Source organism: Aythya ferina (genome assembly GCF_964211825.1).
Source record: "Aythya ferina genome assembly, chromosome: 12".
In the NCBI taxonomy this organism is placed as follows: Eukaryota; Metazoa; Chordata; class Aves; order Anseriformes; family Anatidae; genus Aythya; species Aythya ferina.
The window spans coordinates 10,058,359-10,074,089 of record NC_140308.1 but is presented as its reverse complement, the minus strand read 5'-3'; the positions used below and the strand labels follow the sequence as shown (position 1 = coordinate 10,074,089).

The window sequence follows — 15,731 nt, the reverse complement described above, 5'->3', positions numbered from 1 at the left end:
TACTTTTGATGTTAAATATATTCTTCATGATCAAACTCATCAATAAACTTGTCCACTACCAACCATGAAAGGATGACAAAAAACACACCAATAGGTGCTATGCAAAACTCAACGTTAGTACAACTCAGGCCTTAAGATCAGATTGATTTGCAAACTTGAAATAAACGTGTCTTTTTGGTGGTGTTGTTTGGTTTTTTTTTAATCATCAGTCCAAAAGATTCCTTACAAAGGAAACAAGCCATGCTGACACTCAAGGTCCTGATGCCTCAAACAATAAAAGATAGTGTTTTAACAAAGAAAAAGTGAAGGAAGGATTGCAGATGCTGGCAGAAACATAGGGTAAAGATCAAATGTGGTAGTTCAGAATAATTTATACAGCTTTTCTTATAGGTATGCCTGGTAGCCCTATTTCTTATTAAGCATCATAACATTCCCCATTACCAAACTCTGTTTTCCTATACTTAAAATTATGTTGAATTTCTAAAGTGTTTGTGAAGAAGCTTTATATGCTTACTGACTGCCTCAGATTGAATTCTTTTGGTTATGGCTCATCTGAAAAATGCACTCAAGCTTTGGATGCAGAGCAATTTGTATGTTAGGGATTTGTTTTTGGTTTTTTTACCCTTGTAAAAATATAGCCAAACTGTGCCAAAGGACCCCCTGCTTCTAAAACATTTGCACAACACTGCAGCAAATGACTAGCAAGTCAGTCAACATAGGCACAACCTTCATTACCACCAAAATTCTTAGATGCCACAGCACTGCTGGAGTGAAGCACCAGAATCCAAAGCAGGGAGATGCTGCTGTGTTCCTCATATCTGAGATGTCACTTTTGGGTTCACAAAGTAGGAGAACAGGAAGAAGATTCAGGACATGCAAAACCATGCTAAACACAGGACACAGACCTCATTTGACACTATTGCTGGAATGTATTTAAAGAGAGAAAAAAAAAAAAAGAAAACACAAGAAAAATGTTGGCAGTGGGGCATGGAGAAAGGGACAGCAAACCAAAGAATACAGTCCTTAAAAAGTAGGTGAATTTGGGCCCTAAAATTAAATTCCACCCCTGCCTCAATAGCATAGCACTCATACTACTGCACAAATATTCTACTGCATGCAAATACAGATGATCTACTATAATTAATACTATTATGCCATGTATTTATGAGGGCACAACTTGAAAAGCGGGGTTTGTGTCCAGGATTGGTCATAGTTGCAAGTGAAAACAATGAAATCACACTGAACACACAATAAAATAACAGTATTTTTAATTGATCACCTAATGTCCGTATTTTCTACTTATAAAAAGAAGCTAATAATCCCCTTGACTGCATTGTTGAGAGAATTATTATAGGGATAAGCTTTGCAAAAAAAAACAACAAACCTGCTTGGTAATTAATTCCCACTTCAGAAAGGGGCTTAGATATTATGCAGCAAATAAGCCTGAAGCAACCCACTGAATAGAGGAGAAAAAAATATTACTTAAATCTTCATCAGGCTGTTGAACCTACACATTGTAGAACTTAAGAATAATAATAGTGTGAGATCTTCTAGTGTAAAGCCACTACAGGAGAGCCAGTATTAGTTTGCTCACAAACCTTCCTTACAGCATTTCCTAATCTTTGCATTCTTAATTTTACAGCATTACTAATGTTTGGGAGTTTTCTATGGATGATATTCTAAGAAGTTTTAAAAATATATGTTAACACAATGAAAATGTAAATAGTAGAATTTATAAGAAGAACTTAGTACCCACTTACAAAGAAAAGTTTCAGCCACCACGAGAGAAAGGAAGGAAGGAAAATGGTTTTGTGGTTAAAGCACAGCCAAGACCACACACCTTTTAACTTTTCTGGCCATTCAATCTACCTGCTCTGCTAACACGAATGTCTTCTCCAGAATACTGCACAAGAGAAACAAGTTGTCTATACAAAAAAAATACTATGGAATAGCTTGTTTGATAATAATGGCAATACACCTAAGGCAAAAACAAAGAGTTCTCAATTTGCTTAAAATTTCTACAAAACGTATAATGAGCATTTCTCAGGAAAGCAGGAAGAATGTGAAAAACAGTAAAAAAAAAAAAAAAAAAAACAATAAGAAAAAAGATCAAGATTAGAAGACGACAAAAATGCAAACACAGGCATAGCATATTATCAAAACTATGTCAGACTTGAAAGGCTCAGCTTTAGAAAGAACAGCTTCTGAAACATCAGACAAGTTTAGAACTGCTCTAAACATCACACCTGATGGCGAAGACTAAGCTGCTGTTGCCTGCATCAGACATGCTCCATAGCAAAAAAAAATACAGCCATATCCAGAGCAGGTGATTCAGCACTTTTCACAAATACAATCTCATTTAACAGAACATATGTTAAGGCAAAACTCTCTAAAGTGAATGTCAAAATACAGAAAACAAATCAGTAAAATTTATATCTTGAACTTGAAATTCTGAAGAGCAGGAAGTTAGAATAATGCCTAATTAAAGAAAAAATAAAGCTAGAACTTTCATTTTCTTAGCAATAAATAAATCAATATTGGTTCATTGTACTATTTATGCAATGGAAAGAAAATTCAAATGACTGGTAATCTTATTTGTAGCACAAGAATTGTTAAGTAGTCCATTTATATGCCTAAATATTTGTACTGAACTATTAAACATTACACAACTTTACAATACCATTTCTGATCGCTAACATTATATAAAGCAACTTATTACTGGAAAACACATTTTTAATCAAACCTGAAACAAAAACATTAACAAGCTCTACGACTGAATTTATTTCAGTTAAATAATCCAATAAGCAATCTCAGAAGCAAATAAAAATTATTTCACCTGATTTGCAAGTTTCATTAACACGTACTCCAGAATAAAACACTGTAGTCCAGGATTAATATAACATTGGTCTTTTCCATATGCTACTCACTTACATTTTCCTGCTGTCCAGCAGCACCTTAATTTCGTAATCACTGCCAAATAATTTCAGTTGAAACTAATTTATAATAAGGAACTTACTTTTTTATTTTTGGTTATGAATATAAAACTAACTGGGTATTACAATAGTGAAACCCTTAAAAAAACTCTAGATCAAAAGCATGAAAAGATGAACTGTACAAATGAAAAATTTAGATAAACAAAAGAAACTCACCAAAGAAAAACTAGATGGCAGCACCTACCCATTTTTCATAATTTCACAAGTATAGACTCCAAAACAAGATATGGAGGCAAAAATAGGCAAAAATTTAATACAGTCTAAATAATAAGTAATTCCAAAAGCCTCTAAATCTGATCATCTCTGAAGAATGTAGTAATCCAAGTAAACCCATGCTTATTTGACCTGCTCTTAGAAGAAGAGTCCAGAACAAAATTTTCCTAAGAGTAACTGAAGTTCCATCAAATTATAGCTTGTTCCCTAAAAATCCTGTCTTAACTAAGATCCTATAGCAGGTAAAATTTTGCCAAAGTTGATGACATTTTAATATTCATATGAAAATAATTTTTATCAAAAAGTAGAAGAAAGCTAAAATAAATATGTAGAAAGGAAATTTTCAATTAAAATTATGCACTGTTAATTGAAACCAATGTTTCCTATAAACATCTTTTATATCTTTATATCTTAGATGTTTAGCTTTGTAGATGCTTATACTATAACATCTGAAGTTACATATCTTAATATTTCTGAACTTTTATGTTTGACACTGCAATCACAGTACAACACTGAAAACAATTATTTAGCTGAGTTACTTGTGACAATTGACATTGGCCAGAAATTAGGACAACATGGAAGAAAAGCAATCATACCACCTATGAAGGTGGTATTCTCATGTATTCTTTGCAGTATATGATATGATCTTCTAGAACGCTCAAAGCAGACTGCAAATTTCCTGTCCATGAAGAAAGTCTGTGCTACCACAGACAAAGCTTTATAGTTATCTTGGAGTAAAACATAAACTCAGTGAGAAAGTACATCACTAATTTCTACATATGTAAAGCACCCTGCACTTTAAACCAAATCAAGTTATTTTAAAAGAACGGATAAAATGCATAGTAAGAAATTTGATGAGCTCTACGTGTAAAATAACAATCTATCCATTAACATAATGGAAAGTCACATTTGATGTTCTCGAGTTAAAACTACGTAGCCTGCAATCTTTGTCAATCTTGCATAATATCTCACAACTGAAGCAGCAAATGTTTATATTGCCTGTTATGAGCTAATAGTACACACAATTTTCCTCTGCTTGAGTCGGTTCAGACTAGGATTCCTGACCACTATACCTTTTAGACATAAAACAGTATTTTTCACGCTTCTAAAATTTCTACTGAAACTTTTAATTGACAGAATTTAGCTGTCTGACACATCATAATTTGATTCTGAAAGGGAAAACAGTTTAATTATCAGCTCACTGGAAGAATTATTTTTCAATACATACAATCTCTATATTTTAGAACTTGGTCCCTTTTTCTCGGCTTTTCAGTAGCATAATGACCACTGAAATAACTGACACCGCCAAAAACTAAGCATAATATTTATCACTGGAGTTTTCTTCCAGAAAACTAATGAATAGCCTCTGCTTATAAAACTTCCGCTTAACCAAAAGAAAGTCTAATATCTAGTTTTTATATGATAAAACCTTTAAAAATAAATTTTTACAATGTGTCTTTAAAATGTTTTCAAGCATTACTTTTAAATTACATTTTAAGTTCAATTATATTCAAAATCTGAGCACTGTAAAAGTGAAAGAAGAGTCTACACACTACATGCAGAGTCATGAAGTTCAATGTACGTTTTTGAGGGACATTACTGACCACTTCTTATCTTAATAACAACAAATAAAGAAATGATGCAGTACAGTTTGGGCAGCTACCACAAATCTTTCTCAAAGCAGATGAATCCTGATTAGCTGCAATATCATTATTCCAATCCTGCCACCCTAAAATATTCAAAATATTGCATCCTGTAACACATTTACCATTCATAAGGCCTTGCTGGTTACCTCTATTCTTAAGCAGTTTAGTAACAAAGTTTAAAGAAATATTTATAATGCTGTGCAGCAGGGTATCCAGCTGGTCAGAATCCTGCAGAAAAACAATAACATCACTCTACTACTAAAAGTAGCTCCTTCAGATTTTGAGCATCTCTATAACCACATGAATGTGCAGTATCCTCAGAGATTAATTTCTATAAAGATCCCCTAAGTCATATTACGCTCTTTCCACAATTTTAACTGCTTCATATAAATTGAGAACACCTGCCTAAGGCCAACATGATCAATTACTAACACCTGTTGTGCACAGATCTCAAGGTTGACTTTGGGATAGAAATTCCAATTTTCTAAAAACAGAACACACGTCGCCGAGCAGTCCATCTACATTTTTGTCCTAAGATCCTAGGCTCAATAAAGATGTACTCCTCAAATGTTTTCAAACTACAGACAATTTGTTAATATTTAGTTTGCTATGAATGTTTCCACTCTGAATTTTAATTCTGAATGCTGGACACAGCAACCAAAGTTATGTGAAAACTAACAGTATGAAACAAAACCAATTAAAGCTAACTTATTTTAACAGACTTAAGTCATATTCTTGGTACAGCCCCACCCTGTGATCTGTTATGCATTTATACTATACTCTCATCTTGGGATCTGTTTCTAGAACATGTGCTATGTGCTATTTTTTTATTGTAGTCAATAGTATAGAAGTGACGTATTTCCAAAAAAAAAAAAAAAAAAAAGCAACCAATGACAGACATACAAACTAAACAGAGAAACTTCTCTGGATTTTTGTTGTTGGCAAGCTAGTTAGAAAATCTGGGAATTAGGGTAGGCTTATCTTTGTATTTGTTTTTCCTGAGATACATTTATATTTGAAGGATTTTTACAGGTTTCCTACCCTTCCAGATATCCCAAATTTAAATATTAACCATTTGCTTTTTCTGCTAAGAGTTCTTTTGTGTATTCCATCCACTACTACCTTTTCCCTGAGAGCATTAAGTTCTATAAGTGCCTCCAGGGTTTTCTTTATGCTCTTCCTGAGATACATTCCACTGAGCTAAAATCCTCCTAGTTACATTCATGATTAAAACTTACATTCTAGTTGGCTACTCTGTGCTTTAGATTACCTCATGTTATTAATTCATTTTCAATTCTCCAATTATATTTTGGCTTCCTTCTCTTCTGATAAAGTTGTCATTTCTTTCAGTTTTTACTTGAACAAACTTTGAGACTATAAATATGGTGTAATGCACAAAGTATGTAAGGGGACAGCAATCAGATACTAACCATGAGGAAATACAACCAAGCTACAAAAGCTATTCAAAAATTCTAAGGGCATATTCTTCATCTCATTTCATTCAGAATTATTTAGCATTTCTACAAATAAAAAAACTACTGGCAAAACTACCTTTAATTCTGTGTATTATTATTATCATGGTATAGCTGTGCTATACATCCAAAGATGTTTGCCTCTACATTTTAGGAGGATAATTCAGCACTAGCCCTAAACTGCATGAAGTTGAACAACATCCCTACAGAATCTTAAACCAAAGCATTCTATGAGGTAATTTACCCTGTTAACTCAGACAAAACTTGAAGTGTAGACTGATCACACCCAGAGGTGAATCAAATCTTTCTTTTGAATGAAGTATACTACAAAAGTTAACTATTTTAAATTCTTGTATTGAATGTGCTTTTTTTTTTTTTCATTTCTAATTTCTAGTGAAATCTGGCTATCGTGTGCATCCATTCACCATGTTGGGATATCACAACAATTCTGATTCAGAAGACACAACAGTCATTTACTAAACTGGCTGTATAAATTCCAAACTAAACTCTGTCTAAGACTGAGCTTTCTAACCCCCAGTGAACTCAGTCTGAACAGGCTCTTGAGAAAACCTATAAAGTAGATTCTTCAAGGAAAAAAAAAAATCCCAAACCCCAGAAAATGAACTGCATTTGAATAAGTATTTTCTATTTTCAATACCAAAAAGAAGTGTGTGTTGGGGGGAGAACATTTGTAAAAATCTAAGAACTAATAATGTACAAAACAGAAGAGAACACAATGCACAAAAACAAAGTGAAATCAAGCCAGACATACCTGAGCTGTTGACAGGCGAAAAACTGGGCCACTTGTGGGCACTGAAAGTCTAGGTGAAATGCTGGTAGGACCCTGTCCCTGCGTTTGTACTTGAGCCTGCATTTGAGCCTGTGCTAGAGCCTGCTGAGGCACCATTACAAGTTGTCCAGCATCCGTGCGCACCAAGACCATACCTAATGAGAATAAAGTAACAGTAACTACAGAATAAAGAAAAATATGAAGAATTATAAAGAAGCATCTAACTATGGAACATAGAAAGATACAGGATCAAGAAAAATGTACAGTACTATACGTTATTTTTATTCTTTTTACTCTGGTGTAACATGAGATTTAATTCAAAGAAGAAGAGGAGCTCCCGCTAGCAGACAAAAACTACCCAATTTAGTTTGAAATTCAAACAACTTGAATTACGGTACCAGTGACAAAATAAAAATGGTAACTTGAGCGTATAGGCATGCAGTAACTTTCAGAGGTGTAGCTACAGTCAGGAGAATAAAATTAGAAAGAAATATTCATTAAAAGTAAGCTATAGCAACAGTCCGTAGCTGAGAACTCAATTCAGTTTAAATACATGTGTATCAGGGACAACTACATGAGAGCTTTACTAAAACAACTGCTTTAGGAAATGTGTGCATGCAAACATTAGGCCAGACACATTTCTAAGTATACAATATTTGAGATTTAGTTAACATTTGAGCATTAACACATGAATTTACTTGGCATCCACCATCGCTGTACTGGGAGGCACTACATATGGCTTAGATATCAAGAAAAAACACTGTTATACCCAGAGGACCAACATAATTAGTCTTCAGCAGAAAAGAATCAAAGCACAGGTATTTTAGGAAAACACCAAAGGCACTTTTTTGTTTTTTAAATTAACAGAGTACTTTGACAAACAAGTGTTTTCCAACACTTTCTAGGTGTAAACGGGAATGCAATACTTTCAGATTATTTTCTGGTAACGCATTTCAGAAATAGACGTCTTCTACGCAATGCACAGTCAGTGCCATCCAGTCTTGCCCTTAGTGCTACTGTCCCAAAACTTCCACAATCCATGGGTCAGAAAAGGGGACATAATGGCTACCCTGGCCCCTAGATCATGTGGACACTTACACTTATGCAAGATCACTGCAAATCATATAATGTGCTTCCTCCAGCTCAGTGAGAACTAAGAAGCGATTCTGCAGCCAGATCATTTAAAAAAGAATTTCCAAGTTAGTCCCAGAATACATTCTAATGATCTAACCCAGATGTAAGTGGGATACAATGTAGTATCAAAGAGGAATGGGTCTATAAAAAATAAGGATCTAGAAAATCACTTTTACTCTTGGTAACAGACAGTAGACTGTTTCTGCAACTTATCTCTACACACAAATTTCTTCATATACATACTTTAAAAACAAAAAACAAAAAACTTTTCAAGGGAAAATAAAGATGGTACAAGCATATTCTCACTTCTCAGGATTAGCTTCAAAATCAGGTCATAATTCTATAATAAACACACAAATGAACTGCAGCATCAATAAAAGCCCTCACTCACCAGGTCTTAGATGCTCCCAGCCAACCTTCACTACTAAAATCACCAACAAAAGACAAATTTCTGCCACTATGAACCAGAGTTGGGGAAATCAAGCTTTAAGGTAAAAGCCCTACAGATCTACGGCAAGGATCATATCCAAAAGACGTGATTATAACTCTCTTTCAAAGCCCAAAGAGTAATTTGTAAAATAAGAGTTTAAAATAATAATAATAAAAAAAATCTTACAAAAGTAATTTTCTAGGTCCATTAGCCCTTCAAGCACCAAACCTCAGGGGTTATCTTTGTAAAAAAAAAAATCCATAAGCAGAGTATGTATTTGATATATGCCATACTTAAAGCATCTGGCTACACAAATATTAAAACAAATATTAATACATTGCCCAAACTGGCCAGACAGATAACACTTCTTTGAGTATGCTGTGAACATTATATAAAAATCCTCGCTGGATTATGCCTACCATGCATTAAAAAATACATATTGTTTGCATCACATTGCTTCACAGGTGTTTTGTTAATCACTTTTTCAACTTTGTAAAACTCAATCTGAATTAAAAAATGTAATGGAATAGACAAATTAACTGCAACATATTTAATAGATTTCAAACTATCTGATAATAAAATCAAATTCAAATAACTTTCTACACTATTATTTCCAGAACATTTTTTAAATTTTTGACAATATTGCTTTCAAAGGCTCTGTTTTCCTCTTCCATTTAAAAATCAAGTAGCAGAAGAAAGTTTTCAGGCAATGAACTTTATAAACAGTGTGCAAAGTTACGATACACATTATCTTCAGTATTAACAATGGGAAATCCCAGATTAACAATGGCAAATCAAAGGCTGAAGTCCCTAATACAATCTGAAGAGCAACAATTTCATTTTTTTTTTTTTAAATAAGCTCTTATCTGCGTCAAGTTAGGTCTCCATGGAACCACTAAGCTTTATCTAGTTGGAGCATTTGAACTTGGAGCTGGAGTTTCATACACTGTGGTCAAACAGACCACTACTAAAAGTCTACTTGAAAGCAAGTTTCTATGCTATCACATTTTTGCTCTATTTACCTTGGTTAACAAATATCAACTATTTTAAGAAATGTGGAGAAAGAAATATGTTATTTCAGATATCGGTATCTCCAGGTGTTACAACACTGCTGATATCAATAGCCCAAAAAAAAATTCTTTAAACGTTAATCCACCTAAAAGAAGATGTAACAAACTTGCCAACGTTTTGCAATGTGAAAATCTAAGTAGAGGAGCACAGACTACGACCCTTCAAAATTCCACATAAGCAAAACGCAGTCAAGAAGGAATCATCATGATGAAGAGATGCTGTGGTGTTTTGTTAGCAACCTGCTGAACTTACATTTTCAATAAAGAAAATCAAGAAACTAAAAGGTGGACAAACAGAACGTAAGGGTTACTTCAGAGGTAGAAAGAAAATCCAGTGATGTAAAGACTGCCCGTATGCGGCACGGAATGATGCGATCACACATGCTGAAATGAAAAGTTTTAGATTAGATAATTTAGCCTGCATTTGGTCACCTGGTTCACATCTGAAGACACTTCTTGAAAACAGGAAAGTTTTCTCACACAACACAGACATAAAACTATTCCTATTTAACACATTCCAGACTTTTGTGGTGCACAGCTGGTTACCACAGCATTACTCAATAACTTACCGTGTCCATCACTCTCCCTAATAGAAGGAAAGGAGTTACTCACCCAACACCAGCCACAACTACTCGCGATAGGCGCAGCACGTCCCATACCCATCACATCCTCCTGAAGGCCAGCCGCTTGGGTAGGACTTGCCTCTTCTCGTGTTCCCGGCACCCCGGGCAGCGGGAAAACGGCAACTTGGAAAAACCTCGGCCAAGAACACGGGTCAGCCAAGAGCCGCGAGCCCGCCGCCGCCCTGCCACTTACCCGGCGGTATCGTGAAGCCCGGCGGCAGCTGGATGGTGGTCTGCTGCGGCGGCCTGACGATCAGCTGGGGGGCCACGATCCTGGGGGCAGCGCCCAGCGCCGGCCTGGGCGACAGCGCCTGGGGGGCGGCGGGGAGCGCAGCGCCCGCCTTGGCGACGCCCGCGGGCTTGGGGCCGCCGCCGGGCGCCACCGCGGCGGAGGGCGGCGGGGCGCAGTTGGCGACCGAGCCTTGTCCCGGCGGGGTGGCAGCGCCGGCGGCGGGCGCGGGGCTGGCGGAGTTGCCGAGTGCGTTTAGTGCGGGGAGCGGGCCGTGTGGGGGCTTGGGCTGCGCCGGGGAGGCGTCGGCGCTGCCGCGGCTCTGATGGTTGCTGACTGGGGGCACCGCCGCCGGCCGGGCACCGCCGCCTTCCCCGTTGGGCGCCGCCTCGCCGGGGAGCGCCGAGGAGGGCGTCGAGGAGGCAGCGGCGGCGGTGCTCTCCTCGTTCTCCTCCTCCTCGGCTCCCCGCCGCCCGCCGCCCCCCGCCCCGCTTCCCCCCGCGGCCTCGGCTCCGGCTCGCAGCGGCGGCGGGCAGTCGGCGGCGGGCGGGCTGCCGCCGGGGCCGGGGCTGGCCGCGTCCCGGGCAGCCGCGTGGGGGTGGGTGGTGGTGGTGGTGGTGACAGGCTGGGCAGGGGGGCCGGCGGGCTGCGGCGGGGCAGGGGCGGCGGGGCTGCTGCTGCTGCTGCTGCCGCTGAGGAGAGCGGCTCCATGTGATTGCTGCACACTACTACTGTTTACACTCACTCCCCGCCCTGCCGCCGCCGCCGCCGCCGACACCGCCGCTGCCGCCGGGGGGGACGGGGACGGGAGCGGCCCCTGGGCAGGGGCTCGGCTCTCCGCGGCTCCGGGGCGCCCCGCCGCCTCCTCTGCCGCCGGGGCCGGGGGAGGAGCGGGGTGCCCTTGCTGCTGCCGGACGGGGCTGCTGCCCCCCGCTAGGCTCCCCTGCTGCTGCTGCTGCTGCGGCTGCTGCTGCTGGGACGGGGCGGAGGTCCTGGGCTGGGGCGCCTCGGCGGAGCCCCGGCCGCCGGCCAGCTGCGATTCCAAGGAGCCCACCAGGTCGCTGACCGCCTTCTCGTCCACCTCCTCGGAGAAGAGCAGCATCTCTTCCAGGGGGTCCGAGGCGCCCGCCGCCATCTTGCGCTGAGCTGGGAGCCGGCGGCGCAGCACGCAGGCGCGCCCGGCCTCTGCCGCGCGCGGGGCAGGCTGGGAGGGGCCGCCCACCCCCGCCGCCGGGGGAGGGGGCGCGGGGGCCCCTCGGGCTGACAGGAGGCTGAGGGGGGGATCCCGCCCGGCACGGCCCCGCCGCGGCCCTTCCCTTCGGGGCCCGGGGACTCCCGGTGAGATCCGCAGCCCCCCCGCGGCCCCCGGCCGGCAGGGTGTGGGGAAGGGGCCGGCGGCTCGCCCGGTCTGGGCGGGGCTGTGCGTTTGGCGGGGCTGTGTGAGGGATCGGCCGCGGGAAGCGTCCCTGGGCAGGTGCTGAGGGGCTGCTGGGGCTCGGGGTGCTGAGCTCGCCCTCTGCAGCGTCCCGCTGCCCTGTTACCTTGTGAGCAGGGCTGCTGTAATACCCTGAGAGTAATTCCAGCCTGCACAGGATTTTCCACAGGCGTAGGGAGAGCTGAGAGCCCGCGCACAGGCTGTGAGTGGCTCAGCTGCCTCATACGCTGATTTCTTCAAAGACAGCTTCAAGTGCTACCGGAGCTGTTTGAAGTGCTAAGATACGGGCAGGATACCTGCACCCTGCACTGCTGTGCCTGCTTTAGGTTTAGACACTTATGTCCAAACTACTGCTTTACCACAACTGGAATGGTGATGGTAATACCATTCCTAATGTGGACACTTAACAGAAGACTCGTGAACCAAAACCAACTTCTTTGTATCATTGCAGAAGCTGCCTTGCCACAGCGTTCCCTCACTATCCCCACTGAACATTTGAGGTAGTTTATTCTGTTAATAACACCTTTGCCATTGCTCTTCTATACGCTCTTTTCCCCATCAGTGCTTGCCTCGTACATTTAGAAATGCCGTGTAAAAAGAAAAGTGGCCTTAACCCATGATTTCTTTGGCAAATGACAGGGCAGTTTCTCTGATGGGACCTTCAGAATAAATGATTTTGCTAGTGTGAGTAACCACTGTTCACAGTTCATTCAAGCTGTTCTTGCACACAATTGATTTAAAAAACATACATATTCTTGGAGCTGCCAGCAGAAAACAGCTTAGATTCTGCTAGCCTTCAAAAGCATAGATGTCAAACTTGGATGTATTTGAGCTGCTACTCTGTGGCCTAAAATAGTGACTTCTTAGTGATTTCTTCATTTTCTACAAAATAGAAGAACATGCGTTGGTGAGTGACCTACCTTCAGTGCACAATGCACTAATAGAAAAGAGTGAAGAGCTCACAGCACACCCATGCACACAACTGTTCTCCATTCCCAGGCTCAGTCTGTTAAGTCATACATTGTATGACTTGGCTTGAGCCACAAGACTAAACTGTTAGTAAATTGTTTGTTACCAGCCATTGGCTTTCAATGCAGTTTACATATTCAGGGCAGTTTTTCCTGATTGCATTTTTTTTTCCTTTACAAAACAGGTTTGTGATGAAATAAACCACTTCTAAAATGCATTACACATATACAAACAAGGTTGTGCCAGCTTAATTAGGTAAGTTTAAACATTAAAAATCAAATTAAACTAGTGTGTATTTCTTAAAGTGGCCAGTAAAAGAATGAAGGCATGAAGGGGTAGTTGGAATGTATAAATGGGAGATGTGAATGCACAGTAGTATATGTGAAAAACAGTACAGGACCGTTCTTAGGAGATGTACACATCAAAAATTTGCTTAATAAATGAGCATTGCTTTTATGGAAGGCTAAAAGTGAATTACATTCTAACAAATATTTCTACCTGGAAATTTGATTCAAAGTAGATAATTGCTTGATTTGCTATTGCACAAAAATAAAGAATATTAATTGAGGTTTGTAAAGTCTATCTAACATTACTTTGTCCTGCATTTAAAGACATCCCATACTTTACAAATTTATTTTTTAAATCAGAAAAGATGTCACGGTTCTTTCACTTACTAGGCCCTGACCTGGAATTTGCATACTGCTATCTCCACAGTTTTTATAAAAGAATGGAGTTACACACACAATTCTGCATCTAGTCCTGACTGTGAAAAATGTTTTTATCATATATTTTTCTAACACACTTCGCCATTAAACTTTTGTCTCCATTAAAAAACACCCTAAAGGAAAGCTTTATTGCTATGCAACTTTAGAAGACAAAAAGTAATCCTATCACGGGAAAATGGCAAGTCATGATTTATACTACAGATTTCAAAACTTCAAAAATGACCTGCTTTTAATTACAATGTTAAAGTACACTTGTGGGTGGGTAATCAGTAAAACATGAATTCCTCTTTCTTCCCACTCACCTCTTCTTAATTCAACCTTTTTATATATATAAACACACAGAAGGAAGTATAATAGAATATTTCATTTAATAAAACATACTGATACACAGTAGACTCCTTTCAAGTCAAAAATTGATGACATGATATTGTATATAAATTTGTTGCTCAAACTGGCTTTTGGCTTGCACTTTTTTGTAGTGAATGAGAGTTGTGAAGTTCAGGATCTCTGTGAACTGCCATATTCGTTTCGTCATAAAAATCTTTCTCAAATAGTCACTTTTCACACAGAAAAGTCACTTTGTCACATACACTTTTCATCACAGAAAAGTACAGAAGACATTTCTGAATAAATTTGTTGCTCTTCATTTTTAGGAGCTAAATTGTATAGAATAATATTTTCAAAGCAACTGTGATGATCTCATGTGACCTCTTCAAATACGAACTTTTCCTGATATTTTTCTAATAGTCATATTTCTAACAACAACAACAAACTTCCAATCTTATTTTAAAATTGCCTGTAGAAGAAAATCTACCACAAAATTTGTTAAATTGCTATTCAGTCATCAGCCTGAAAAAATTTTAATGTCCTTTCAAGTCAAGTATAGAAACAGCCATATTGTGGTAATATGCCACAATACATTTATACATTGCTGGTTGACAAAATTCTCTAATTCCTCTGGAAAAAATCCAATCCTGAATCCTAAGTATCATTTAGGCAAGGTATTTTTCCTTATTTGTCTTAACAGTAGCTTTACTCTGAGCTGTGTTACAGATGCTGATTTTCAACAGTTGTCTCCCATGGACTTGATATGGCCATGTGCATCCAGTCTCTTTCAGTAGCCCACCACATCCTAGAAACGTATGGCTGTAATAGCCCTTGGGCATTAAGGCCCTCCATGACTTCACCAACAGTTTTACATGAGCATGAAACTTCCAGAAATCTAGCATGGTTCCTTCTTGGTAACACCCAAGCTCTTCCAGAAAAATCTGGCTTGCTGTTGTGTTTCAAAGTCGTATTTTGAACAAACTACTTGCTGAACCCTTACAACATATTAGTGTTCAGTTGCTGTAACAAAGTCTATTAAGTACCCTTTTCAGATGTTAGTTTTTATTGCATGTAATTTCCTAGCTTGCAAATCTGAAAAAGGAGCCCTGCGGCAGTATCATGTTTTAACATGCTACGTCTCCAACATGAAGCTTCATTCATGATTTTCACATAAGGTATACAAGCAAAGTGCAATCTCAAAATCACAAGTTGTTTGCCTGTACTAAAAGGATATTTTTTCCAGGTGTAATTCCACACTAAAGTCATAGTTTCATCAACAACTGCCTCACTTCGTAAGATCTGACTATCAACACCACCACCTGAGCAAAAGGAATTCCCCTTGAAACGGGAGCTGGCTAGCTACTGTCCCTTAGACTTCTGCAGCTCTCTAAATGACTGAACAAACCTACCCAAACCTACCCAAACCTACCCACCTGACTGGCACACCGCCCCCGCTGCTCCCAGGCTAGGGCAGGGAGCAGGCTACGGGGAGGGGGAGCCCCAGCACCCGCAGAGCCCCAGAAAAAAAAAAGCAATAAGTCTGAGCCCAACGATTCGTGCACCCCATAGCCAGGTGGAAAAGCACCGAGCGTCCCTGCACCCCACAACCCAGTGAAAGGCACCAAGCGCCCCTCAGAGCCCCTGAGGTAAATTCGCGGGCAGCCCAAATGGCGGC

General features: G+C 40.0%; 1 protein-coding gene across 4 annotated transcripts in view; it reads right to left on the bottom strand.

Moving 5' to 3' along the window:
• LOC311443543 (transcription initiation factor TFIID subunit 4-like) overlaps window positions 1-11,771 on the bottom strand; it is a 143,499-nt gene extending 131,728 nt beyond the window's left edge. For 2 of the 4 annotated variants that reach the window (XR_014697323.1, XM_084533808.1), the window contains exons 1-2: window positions 10,565-11,770; window positions 7,097-7,269 (exon numbers count right to left, since the gene is read on the bottom strand). Coding sequence is in view for 3 of the 4 variants with exons in the window: in XM_084533808.1 (XP_084389934.1) it covers window positions 7,097-7,269; window positions 10,565-11,735 (1,344 nt within the window). In the remaining variant the exon portion in view is untranslated. Of the gene's footprint in view, window positions 1-7,096; window positions 7,270-10,564 lie in introns of all 4 variants that reach the window. The other 2 variants (XM_084533809.1, XM_084533807.1) reach the window with 2 other exon arrangements.
• Window positions 11,772-15,731: the final 3,960 nt, after the last annotated feature.